At 52.1% G+C, this 12,418-nt stretch overlaps 1 protein-coding gene across 1 annotated transcript in view; it reads left to right on the top strand.

Annotated features, from left to right (window-relative positions):
* LOC140382582 (uncharacterized) overlaps positions 1 to 7,563 on the top strand; it is a 77,755-nt gene extending 70,192 nt beyond the window's left edge. The window contains exons 46-54 of the mRNA XM_072465923.1: positions 42 to 149; positions 478 to 531; positions 620 to 727; positions 2,311 to 2,364; positions 2,473 to 2,580; positions 2,856 to 3,165; positions 5,389 to 5,570; positions 6,836 to 7,078; positions 7,414 to 7,563. Coding sequence (XP_072322024.1) covers positions 42 to 149; positions 478 to 531; positions 620 to 727; positions 2,311 to 2,364; positions 2,473 to 2,580; positions 2,856 to 3,165; positions 5,389 to 5,570; positions 6,836 to 7,078; positions 7,414 to 7,560 — 1,314 coding nt within the window. The 3' untranslated portion in view covers positions 7,561 to 7,563. The remainder of the gene's footprint in view (positions 1 to 41; positions 150 to 477; positions 532 to 619; positions 728 to 2,310; positions 2,365 to 2,472; positions 2,581 to 2,855; positions 3,166 to 5,388; positions 5,571 to 6,835; positions 7,079 to 7,413) is intronic.
* The last annotated feature ends 4,855 nt before the right edge of the window (positions 7,564 to 12,418 follow it).

Genomic DNA, 12,418 nt, shown 5'->3' with positions numbered 1-12,418 from the left:
TCTGTGTGTTCTGTGAGTGTGTGACTGAGGGTTGTGTTCAGGGCGACAGAGGAGACTCAGGTCCAGAAGGTTTGGTGGGAGCTCAGGGACTTCCTGGACCCGCGGGGCCTGTGGGATCTCCAGGACCGGCCGGTAAACGGGGAGATGCGGTGAGTGCACTTTGGATGTTTATTCGTTTCCTTTTTTTGTCTTCTTTGTGAAATATTTCCTATGTTTAAGTTGCATTTGAGTAGAAAAGTAAAATAGATTTCAATTGAAGTAGATTTAGCAAAAAATGTTGACGCTGCAAAACCGGAAAAAAAGTATTTAAAAGTAACCCCAGCTCTCACAAACCCTCAGGCAAATATTAATATTAATTCATTTCTGGTCCTGTGTGCCAGGACCAATCGGAATGCTGTGTTCAGTTCTTACTCCCACATGGAGATATGCAGCTCTTGTGTTGTTTAATAAAAGTCTTTCTTGCCTCTGCGTCTGCAGGGTTCAAGAGGACCAGCGGGACCCCCAGGATCAGCCGGAAAGAGAGGCCTAGTGGTAAGAACTGGAACTGCAGTGTCCTACAGTGCAAGAAGTGGCCTTGACTTAGTTTGTTGACTTTTAAATATGTGGGTTTTGTTTCCAGGGACCTCAAGGACCCAGAGGAGATAACGGAGATCTGGGAGACCACGGCGAGCGAGGACAGAAGGGTCACAGAGGGTTCACTGGTCTGCAGGGCCTGCCCGGACCGCCTGTGAGCCAACTACATATCAAACACCTTTCAAATATGATCTTTATCCGTCACACATGAACACACGTGGTCCCAGAGGCCCGGACCACGTTTCCACTGGTTCACTTTGGAGCAGATCGTCTCTGTCTTAAATGAACCGTAATGTGAGGCAAACCCACAGTTGAGCGAGACGATTGGATAAACGCAGACTCCAGAGCCAAAATCTGATATTTCCAGGTCACAATGCGTCAAACATGATCCAAAGAAAAAGCATGACATTTATTCACGTCTTTGTTACTTTTAGATGCATATTTGTCCATTTGTTTTGTATTTAGAGACTCTTTTTTGCTTCTAGTCACATTTTTCTCACTCATGATCGTGTTTTTTCCCGCTTCTTCACATGTTTTTGTCACTTGATGTCACTCTTTTCTCGCTTTTGACACATTTTATGACATTTATTCACATTTTGTTGCTTTTAGGCTGCACGGCACTCGCTTTGTCCAGAGCCACAATCTGATATTTCCAGGTCATGAAGCGTCTGACATGATCCAAAGCCAAAGCATGAGATTGTAGTCACGTTTTTATTGCTTTTAGATACTTTTTTGTCACTGTTAGATGCATATTTGTCAAGTTGTTTTGCTTCAAGTCACATTTTAGTCACTTATGCTCGCGTAATGTTTTTGTTGGTTGTTGTCACGTTTTTCTTGCTTTTAGACACATTTTATGACATTTATTCACGTTTTGTTGCTTTTAGTAGCGCAGCACGGCTTTGTCAAGACCCGTGGTATATTCCATGGTGATATTTTAAGGTCATAATGCGTCTGACATGATCCAAAGCCAAAGCATGACATTTTAGTTGCGTTTTTGTTGCTTCTAGATGCATTTTTTTCACTATTTGTCATGTTTTTCTCACATCTTGCCGCGCTTCTGGACACATTTTTGGTATTTATTTCCATTTTGTTGCTTTTAGTAGCACGGCACTGACGTCGAGCCTTAGCAAGCTAGCTAGCAAAGCGCATTAGCCACAGCCGTTTCCTGTTTATGGCCGCACAGCACTCGCTTTGTCAAGAGCCACAATCTGATATTTCCAGGTCATAAAGCGTCTGACATTAGCATTAGCATTAGTATTAGCATGACATAAAGAGAGGTTCAAACGCGGCGTAGAGGCTTTGAGAGAAGTCAAAGAAATGAGGCAGAACTGTTCCTGTGCACGCTCGCTTTAGCCACGCACCTCACACACTAGCTTTAGCCACGCCCCTCACACATTAGCTTTAGCCACGCCCCTCACACACTAGCTTTAGCCACGCCCCTCACACACTAGCTTTAGCCACGCCCCTCACACATTAGCTTTAGCCACGCCCCTCACACACTAGCTTTAGCCACGCCCCTCACACACTAGCTTTAGCCACGCCCCTCACACACACACACACTGGAAATACTAAACGTCTTTTTGTGTGTCAGATTCTATTTGATAAGTAAACAAAGCTATTTTGGGGGGAAGTCGGTCTGACCAGGGCCGGTCCAAACATGGCTTAATCCACATTTCCACATCCATTTCCTGTTTTAGCCCCGGTCTTACCTTTTTGTGACGCTCTCCTCTCCTTTAGGGCACCACCGGAGAACAGGGCGCTACAGGAATCGTTGGCCCCAGTGGATCCAGGGTAAGGTTTTATTCTGCGTCTGTATCATCAGCTCAGACGACGAGTGAACCAATGACCAAGATCTGTTTATGAAGTGATTGTGAAAACGGTTCTGATGTTGTGATCCAGGGGCCTCAGGGACCCATCGGCCCCTCGGGGAAGGAGGGCTATATCGGGCAGACGGGACCAATGGGACCCCCCGGAACCAGAGGCCTCTCAGGAGAAGTCGGACCAGAGGTAAACGACACACGGACACGCTGTTCAACATGCTAACACGCTAATCGACCGACGAGTTGACTATAAGAAATAATTATAGTCGTAGTTTAGTCGTTGTAATCATTTTCTGGACTTTAAACATACTAAGACCAAACACAAACAATAAGACAGTTTAGAACAAAGACATTATTAACTCATGATGACATAAGGGAATAAACCGTTTAATACTTCAGAAACCTTCAGTCGCCATATTTATACTTTTACTTGGTTAAAGCGACTCTTTTTCCCGCTCTCAGGGCCCTCCAGGAGATTCCGGACCCCCAGGACCCCCCGGCCCTCCCGGTCCCCCCATGGCGGCGATGGACGACCTGTACGGGGGCATGCACGACTACGACTCGGGCCCCCCTCCTCCCCCGGAGTTCAGCGAGGACGAGGCTCTGCCCAACAGCAACCTGAGCGCCATCATCGCCGTGGACCCGGGCGTCCAGGCCACGCTCAAGGCCCTGAGCAGCCAGATCGACAGCATGAAGAGCCCCGACGGCAGCAGGAAGCACCCGGCGCGCACCTGCGGGGACCTCAAGCAGTGCTACCCCATGAAGAAGAGCGGTGGGTGCAAGCGCGCGGGGGGCCGGAGGTCTGTGGAGGCTCCGCGCCAAAAGTCAGGCTTTACGGGCTAGCTGGGGATAGCGCTACATGCTAACTGTCCGTCACATGTTTGCGATTGACTCATAGCGATCGTAGACGCAGAGGTTGGACGTGTGTAGAGGAGGTGGTGGAGAGGAGGAGATGGAGAGGAGGTGGTGGAGAGGAGGTGGTGGAGAGGAGGAGATGGAGAGGAGGTGGTGGAGAGGAGGTGGTGGAGAGGAGGAGATGGAGAGGAGGTGGTGGAGAGGAGGTGGTGAAGAGGAGGAGATGGAGAGGAGGTGGTGGAGAGGAGGTGGTGGAGAGGTGGAGATGGAGAGGAGGTGGTGAAGAGGAGGAGATGGAGAGGAGGTGGTGGAGAGGAGGTGGTGGAGAGGAGGTGGTGGAGAGGAGGAGATGGAGAGGAGGTGGTGGAGAGGAGGTGGTGGAGAGGAGGAGATGGAGAGGAGGTGGTGGAGAGGAGGTGGTGGAGAGGTGGAGATGGAGAGGAGGTGGTGAAGAGGAGGAGATGGAGAGGAGGTGGTGGAGAGGAGGTGGTGGAGAGGTGGAGATGGAGAGGAGGTGGTGAAGAGGAGGAGATGGAGAGGAGGTGGTGGAGAGGAGGTGGTGGAGAGGAGGTGGTGGAGAGGAGGTGGTGGAGAGGTGGAGATGGAGAGGAGGTGGTGAAGAGGAGGAGATGGAGAGGAGGTGGTGGAGAGGTGGAGATGGAGAGGAGGTGGTGGAGAGGAGGTGGTGGAGAGGAGGAGATGGAGAGGAGGTGGTGGAGAGGAGGTGGTGGAGAGGAGGAGATGGAGAGGAGGTGGTGGAGAGGAGGTGGTGGAGAGGAGGAGATGGAGAGGAGGTGGTGGAGAGGAGGTGGTGGAGAGGTGGAGATGGAGAGGAGGTGGTGAAGAGGAGGTGGTGGAGAGGAGGAGATGGAGAGGAGGTGGTGGAGAGGAGGTTGTGGAGAGGAGGAGATGGAGAGGAGGTGGTGGAGAGGAGGTGGTGGAGAGGTGGAGATGGAGAGGAGGTGGTGAAGAGGAGGAGATGGAGAGGAGGTGGTGGAGAGGAGGTGGTGGAGAGGAGGTGGTGGAGAGGAGGTGGTGGAGAGGTGGAGATGGAGAGGAGGTGGTGAAGAGGAGGAGATGGAGAGGAGGTGGTGGAGAGGTGGAGATGGAGAGGAGGTGGTGGAGAGGAGGTGGTGGAGAGGAGGAGATGGAGAGGAGGTGGTGGAGAGGAGGTGGTGGAGAGGAGGAGATGGAGAGGAGGTGGTGGAGAGGAGGTGGTGGAGAGGAGGAGATGGAGAGGAGGTGGTGGAGAGGAGGTGGTGGAGAGGAGGAGATGGAGAGGAGGTGGTGGAGAGGAGGTGGTGGAGAGGTGGAGATGGAGAGGAGGTGGTGAAGAGGAGGAGATGGAGAGGAGGTGGTGGAGAGGAGGTGGTGGAGAGGAGGTGGTGGAGAGGAGGTGGTGGAGAGGAGGTGGTGGAGAGGTGGAGATGGAGAGGAGGTGGTGGAGAGGAGGTGGTGGAGAGGAGGAGATGGAGAGGAGGTGGTGGAGAGGAGGTGGTGGAGAGGAGGAGATGGAGAGGAGGTGGTGGAGAGGAGGTGGTGGAGAGGAGGAGATGGAGAGGAGGTGGTGGAGAGGAGGTGGTGGAGAGGTGGAGATGGAGAGGAGGTGGTGAAGAGGAGGAGATGGAGAGGAGGTGGTGGAGAGGGGGTGGTGGAGAGGAGGAGATGGAGAGGAGGTGGTGGAGAGGAGGAGATGGAGAGGAGGTGGTGGAGAGGAGGTGGTGGAGAGGAGGTGGTGGAGAGGAGGAGATGGAGAGGAGGTGGTGGAGAGGAGGAGATGGAGAGGAGGTGGTGGAGAGGAGGTGGTGAAGAGGAGGAGATGGAGAGGAGGTGGTGGAGAGGAGGTGGTGGAGAGGAGGTGGTGGAGAGGAGGAGATGGAGAGGAGGTGGTGGAGAGGAGGTGGTGAAGAGGTTGAGGAGGCTGTATTTCCGTCTTTATTGGTTGAGAAGTAAATTGGTGACAGGTGAAGGATGAAGTCGATGGAAATACCGTCTTCTGAGAACGTTCAATATAATAATGAACTCAAAGACCATGAGGAGAACCTGCGAAGGCCTCAGCTTGTTGTCACGGTGACGCTGTGGTCAGTTGTGGGGAGTTCAGAAGGACTCTCCTGGTTCTGAACATCTGCTGTGTCTCCAGGTGAATACTGGGTGGACCCGAACCAGGGCAGCGCCGAAGACGCCATCAAAGTCAACTGCAACATGGAGACGGGAGAAACGTGCATCTCGGCCAATCCTGAGTCCGTCCCAAAGAAGGTGTGGTGGACGTCCTCCAGAGGGAAGCCCGTGTGGTGGGGCGCCGACATCAACCGAGGAACACAGGTGAGGAGAACCACAGGGACATGAGGAGAACCAGAGGGACGTGAGGAGAACCAGAGGGACGTGAGGAGAACCAGAGGGACATGAGGAGAACCAGAGGGACGTGAGGAGAACCAGAGGGACATGAGGAGAACCAGAGGGACATGAGTAAGGAGAACCAGAGGAACATGAGGAGAACCAGAGGAACATGAGGAGAACCACAGGGACAGGAGGAGAACCAGAGGGACGTGAGGAGAACCAGAGGGACATGAGGAGAACCAGAGGGACGTGAGGAGAACCAGAGGGACATGAGGAGAACCAGAGGAACATGAGGAAAACCAGAGGGACATGAGTAAGGAGAACCAGAGGAACATGAGGAGAACCAGAGGAACATGAGGAGAACCAGAGGAACATGAGGAGAACCACAGGGACAGGAGGAGAACCAGAGGGACGTGAGGAGAACCAGAGGGACATGAGGAGAACCAGAGGAACATGAGGAAAACCAGAGGGACATGAGTAAGGAGAACCAGAGGAACATGAGGAGAACCAGAGGAACATGAGGAGAACCAGAGGAACATGAGGAGAACCACAGGGACAGGAGGAGAACCAGAGGGACGTGAGGAGAACCAGAGGGACATGAGGAGAACCAGAGGGACATGAGGAGAACCAGAGGGACGTGAGGAGAACCAGAGGGACATGAGGAGAACCAGAGGAACATGAGGAAAACTAGAGGGACATGAGTAAGGAGAACCAGAGGAACATGAGGAGAACCAGAGGAACATGAGGAGAACCAGAGGAACATGAGGAGAACCACAGGGACAGGAGGAGAACCAGGGGGACATGAGTAAGGAGAACCAGAGGGACATGAGGAGAACCAGAGGGACGTGAGGAGAACCAGAGGGACATGAGGAGAACCAGAGGAACATGAGGAGAACCAGAGGGACATGAGGAGAACCAGAGGAACATGAGGAGAACCAGAGGGACATGAGGAGAACCAGAGGAACATGAGGAGAACCAGAGGGACATGAGGAGAACCAGAGGGACGTGAGTGAGGAGAACCAGAGGGACATGAGTGAGGAGAACCAGAGGGACATGAGGAGAACCAGAGGGACATGAGGAGAACCAGAGGGACATGAGGAGAACCAGAGGGACATGAGGAGAACCAGAGGGACATGAGGAGAACCAGAGGGACATGAGGAGAACCAGAACCATGAGTCAAACGTTGATGGAGATACTATGAAAGAAGAATAGAAGAGAATTGAATGATTCTTTTTTGTGCCTTGTTCCAGTTCTCGTACGGAAACAAGGAGCAGTCCTCTAACTCGGTGACGGTCCAGATGACCTTCATCCGGCTCTTGTCCAAAGAGGCGTCTCAGAGCATCACGTACCACTGCAGGAACTCTGTGGCCTACAAGGACGAGCGCAACGGGAATCTGAAGAAGGCCCTGGTGCTCAAGGGTTCCAACGACCTGGAGCTGAAGGCAGAGGGCAACAACCGCTTCAGATACACCGTCCTCCAGGACTCCTGCACGGTGAGAGCCTGAGTCCTGGTTTAGTCCTGGTTTAGTCCTGGTTTAGACCTGGTTTAGACCTGGTTTAGACCTGGTTTAGACCTGGTTTAGACCTGGTTTAGTCCTGGTTTAGACCTGGTTTAGTCCTGGTTTAGACCTGGTTTAGTCCTGGTTTAGACCTGGTTTAGTCCTGGTTTAGACCTGGTTTAGTCCTGGTTTAGACCTGGTTTAGTCCTGGTTTAGACCTGGTTTAGACCTGGTTTAGTCCTGGTTTAGACCTGGTTTAGACCTGGTTTAGTCTTCTGGCTCAAAAGTGAACCTGACTGAAGTCCTCCTCCTCCTCTTCCTCTCTGCAGAAACACAGCGGCTCGTGGGGTAAGACCGTCTTCGAATACAGGACCCAGAAGACGGCGCGTCTTCCCATTGTGGACTTGGCCCCTGTGGACATCGGAGGGACCGATCAGGAGTTTGGACTGGACATCGGCCCCGTCTGCTTCTTATAAAAACCTGACACACCTGAAGCAGCTCTGACCTCCAGACTGACCGGAGCTCATCCAGACTGACCGGAGCTCATCCAGACTGACCGGAGCTCATCCAGACTGACCGGAGCTCATCCAGACTGACCGGAGCTCATCCAGACTGACCGGAGCTCATCCAGACTGACCGGAGCTCATCCAGACTGACCGGAGCTCCACCTGCACAACCGCGGCACGCCCTATTTATTATGTCTTTCATACAACCGGACCTGAACCGGACCCAAACTGGAACCAGACCGAACTTAAACCGGACTTAAATTGGACGTAAACCGGAGCCAAACCAGAGCCAAACCGGACCCCAACTGGACCTAAACCGGACCTAAATCTGACCTAAACCGGACCTAAATCTGACCTAAACCGGACCTAAATCTGACCTAAACCGGACTTAAATTGGATGCAAACTGGAGCCAAACCGGATCCAAACCAGACTTAAACCAGACATAAAGCGGAGCTGAAGCGGAGCCAAACCGGACCTGAATCTCACCTAAACCGGACCAAAACCAGACTTAAACCGGACGTAAACCGGAGCCAAACCGGAGCGCTTGTGTTTTCTGTTTATAGCCAAAGTTTTATGGTGCTTTTTTCCCACATCTGTTGTTTCTGACCCTAAAGTGGACGTTGTATTATGTCGTTTCCCCCGACGACCGTGTTTGACCCCAAAGAAATGTCCCTGGAGTCGAATATTCTTCTACATGTTTTTATTTTTTTTTTATCAATTTTTGTTTTTCATTTTGTTTTATAATAAATGTTGTATAAAAATCCTTGTGGTGCTATTGAGGAAAAGGAGCTGGTATTTGTCCTGGACGTTTGACCACATCAGCTCGTAACCATGGAGACCGTATATCTACCTACAGCCACCACCAGGACGGCCACCACCGGGGGGCGACGGCCACCAGGGGGCGACGGCCACCAGGGGGGGGGCGACGGCCACCAGGGGGCGACGGCCACCAGGGGGCGACGGCCACCAGGGGGCGACGGACGCATTTCGACTGAAAGGAACGATTGTTTGAGAAGTCGAGCTGTCAAACGATTATTTTCACTGTAAATTTCGACGAATGAACAAAATAAAGGTTTGAATTATGGCGACTGAAGGGAATATTTATGAACAAAGTGTATTATTGATAAAAGTCTGAAACAGTTTGTTCTTTTCTTGACTTCTTTTTGTTAGATTTTTGGTGCAGAGACTTTACGAGACCCAACAGTCGAGAGACATTCGGCAAATGGGCAGTGCCAGATTTAATAATGCCAATGTCTTTGTTACAGAAAGGTATTTTTAAAACGTTTTAGAATCTGTTTATTCCGGGCAACAACTAAAATTATACAAAAAATCCTATCACGCTAAGGTCACGCTAATGTCGCGCTAACGTCACGCTAACGTCGCGCTAACGTCACGATTTCACGATTATTCGCGATTATCGAGACCAAACGATGGTGACTTTTCGTTCAGTCTGACCCGTGACTGATCATAAGGACAAAATAAAGTTAAATGTGACAAAAAAAAGCCAAATAAAATAATGTTCTTCACATCTAAGTCTCTTTTTTGGGCTTTAAACTGAACAAAAAATATGTAATTTTGCTTTAAAAATTGTCACAATTATTATTTTTGGGTTGTTATGACTAACCCACTATATTGTGACCTGAACAATTCAACTAAACCAGAGACCAGGGACCGAGATCCAAACCAGGACTAAACCAGGACTAAAACAGGTCTAAACCAGGACTAAAACAGGTCTAAACCAGGTCCAAACCAGGTCTAAACCAGGACTAAAAGGGGCTGATATCCAAACCAGGACTAAACCAGGACTAAAACAGGTCTAAACCAGGTCCAAACCAGGTCTAAACCAGGACTAAAAGGGGCTGATATCCAAACCAGGACTAAACCAGGACTAAAACAGGTCCAAACCAGGACTAAAACAGGTCTAAACCAGGTCCAAAACAGGACTAAACCAGGACTAAAGGGACAGAGGACCAAACCAGGACTAAACCAGGTCAAATCCAGGACTAAAAGTGACCGAGGACCAAACCACGACTAAACATGGACTTAAAGGGACTGAGATCCAAACCAGGACTAAACCAGAACTAAACCAAAACTAAACCAGGTCTAAACCAGGACTAAACTAGGACTAAACCAGAGACCAGGGTGCGAGCCGGAGCCGTTAAAGCCGTTAAAACCGAAGCGTTTCCTCTGGACTCAGGGGCCTCTTCATCATCACAGGTCAGAGGTCGGTCCTGGTCGAGTCCAGCGCTCCCCCTGGTGGTCGCAGGTGTCGCTGCAGTGTCAGCTTCCACCTCGTGTGACGCAGAGGAGGCTCGAGCGCGTCCCATAATAAACATCTGATGGACATGAACCCCTGTGACTGTGTGTGGTTTTTGTGTAACTGGTTTTAGTTCCGTGCATGTTGTTGGCGTGTGCTGCAGGAAGAGGGCGCTGTTGGCTTCTATTTGTGCTTTGAGTCACATCAGATGAAACGCTTGGAATCTCAGAAGCTCGTGTGGCGTCCATCCAGGTTTGGTCAGGGATGAGGTCACAACTTCAGACCTCACGGTAAAAGTAGAACTCATGTGAAAATGTACTTGGATTTTGGATTTTTCACTAACTTTTTCAGTAAACTAGATCTGGCGGAAAAACAACATCTTTTTTTTATAAATCAGGCTCAGAATTAGTTTTCAATAAATCCGTATGTAATTTCTGTCAAGTCTGAAATGGTAAAGTGGCCGAAAAATACATTTGGAGAAGTGTCTCGCCTCAAAACGACTTTGGTTTGTTTCGCGAGGAGGAAACATCTGCCGTTTGACCTCTTCTAGGACACGAGCAGAGAACCAAGAGCGGGAAAAGAAGGTGAATCAGCCACATCCCGGAGCGTGAACCGAGACGAGGGAGCCTACACTCTATCCCAGGGAGCGTGAACCGAGACGAGGGAGCCTACACTCTATCCCAGGGAGCATGAACCGAGACGAGGGAGCCTACACTCTATCCCAGGGAGAGTGAACCGAGACGAGGGAGCCTACACCCTATCCCAGGGAGAGTGAACCGAGACGAGGGAGCCTACACTCTATCCCAGGGAGAGTGAACCGAGACGAGGGAGCCTACACTCTATCCCAGGGAGCGTGAACCGAGACGAGGGAGCCTACACTCTATCCCAGGGAGAGTGAACCGAGACGAGGGAGCCTACACTCTATCCCAGGGAGCATGAACCGAGACGAGGGAGCCTACACTCTATCCCAGGGAGAGTGAACCGAGACGAGGGAGCCTACACTCTATCCCAGGGAGCGTGAACCGAGACGAGGGAGCCTACACTCTATCCCAGGGAGCGTGAACCGAGACGAGGGAGCCTACACTCTATCCCAGGGAGAGTGAACCGAGACGAGGGAGCCTACACTCTATCCCAGGGAGCATGAACCGAGACGAGGGAGCCTACACTCTATCCCAGGGAGAGTGAACCGAGACGAGGGAGCCTACACTCTATCCCAGGGAGCGTGAACCGAGACGAGGGAGCCTACACTCTATCCCAGGGAGCATGAACCGAGACGAGGGAGCCTACACTCTATCCCAGGGAGCATGAACCGAGACGAGGGGGCCTACACTCTATCCCAGGGAGCATGAACCGAGACGAGGGAGCCTACACTCTATCCCAGGGAGCATGAACCGAGACGAGGGAGCCTACACTCTATCCCAGGGAGCATGAACCGAGACGAGGGGGCCTACACTCTATCCCAGGGAGCATGAACCGAGACGAGGGAGCCTACACTCTATCCCAGGGAGCTGGAACCGAGACGAGGGAGCCTACACTCTATCCCAGGGAGCGTGAACCAAGACGAGGGAGCCTACACTCTATCCCAGGGAGAGTGAACCGAGACGAGGGAGCCTACACTCTATCCCAGGGAGCATGAACCGAGACGAGGGAGCCTACACTCTATCCCAGGGAGAGTGAACCGAGACGAGGGAGCCTACACTCTATCCCAGGGAGCATGAACCGAGACGAGGGAGCCTACACTCTATCCCAGGGAGCATGAACCGAGACGAGGGGGCCTACACTCTATCCCAGGGAGCATGAACCGAGACGAGGGAGCCTACACTCTATCCCAGGGAGCATGAACCGAGACGAGGGAGCCTACACTCTATCCCAGGGAGCATGAACCGAGACGAGGGGGCCTACACTCTATCCCAGGGAGCATGAACCGAGACGAGGGAGCCTACACTCTATCCCAGGGAGCTGGAACCGAGACGAGGGAGCCTACACTCTATCCCAGGGAGCGTGAACCAAGACGAGGGAGCCTACACTCTATCCCAGGGAGAGTGAACCGAGACGAGGGAGCCTACACTCTATCCCAGGGAGCATGAACCGAGACGAGGGAGCCTACACTCTATCCCAGGGAGAGTGAACCGAGACGAGGGAGCCTACACCCTATCCCAGGGAGCATGAACCGAGACGAGGGAGCCTACACTCTATCGCAGGGAGCATGAACCGAGACGAGGGAGCCTACACTCTATCCCAGGGAGAGTGAACCGAGACGAGGGAGCCTACGCTCTATCCCAGGGAGAGTGAACCGAGACGAGGGAGCCTACACTCTATCGCAGGGAGCATGAACCGAGACGAGGGAGCCTACACTCTATCCCAGGGAGCGTGAACCGAGACGAGGGAGCCTACACTCTATCCCAGGGAGCATGAACCGAGACGAGGGAGCCTACACGCTATCCCAGGGAGAGTGAACCGAGACGAGGGAGCCTACACCCTATCCCAGGGAGCATGAACCGAGACGAGGGAGTCTACACTCTATCGCAGGGAGCATGAACCGAGACGAGGGAGCCTACACTCTATCCCAG

This window comes from Eucyclogobius newberryi, unplaced genomic scaffold (genome assembly GCF_026437365.1).
Source record: "Eucyclogobius newberryi isolate DKJ021-1_F unplaced genomic scaffold, fEucNew1.0.hap1 SCAF_101, whole genome shotgun sequence".
In the NCBI taxonomy this organism is placed as follows: Eukaryota; Metazoa; Chordata; class Actinopteri; order Gobiiformes; family Gobiidae; genus Eucyclogobius; species Eucyclogobius newberryi.
The sequence above is the reverse complement of the archived record's forward strand: the minus strand, read 5'-3'. Positions and strand labels throughout refer to the sequence as shown.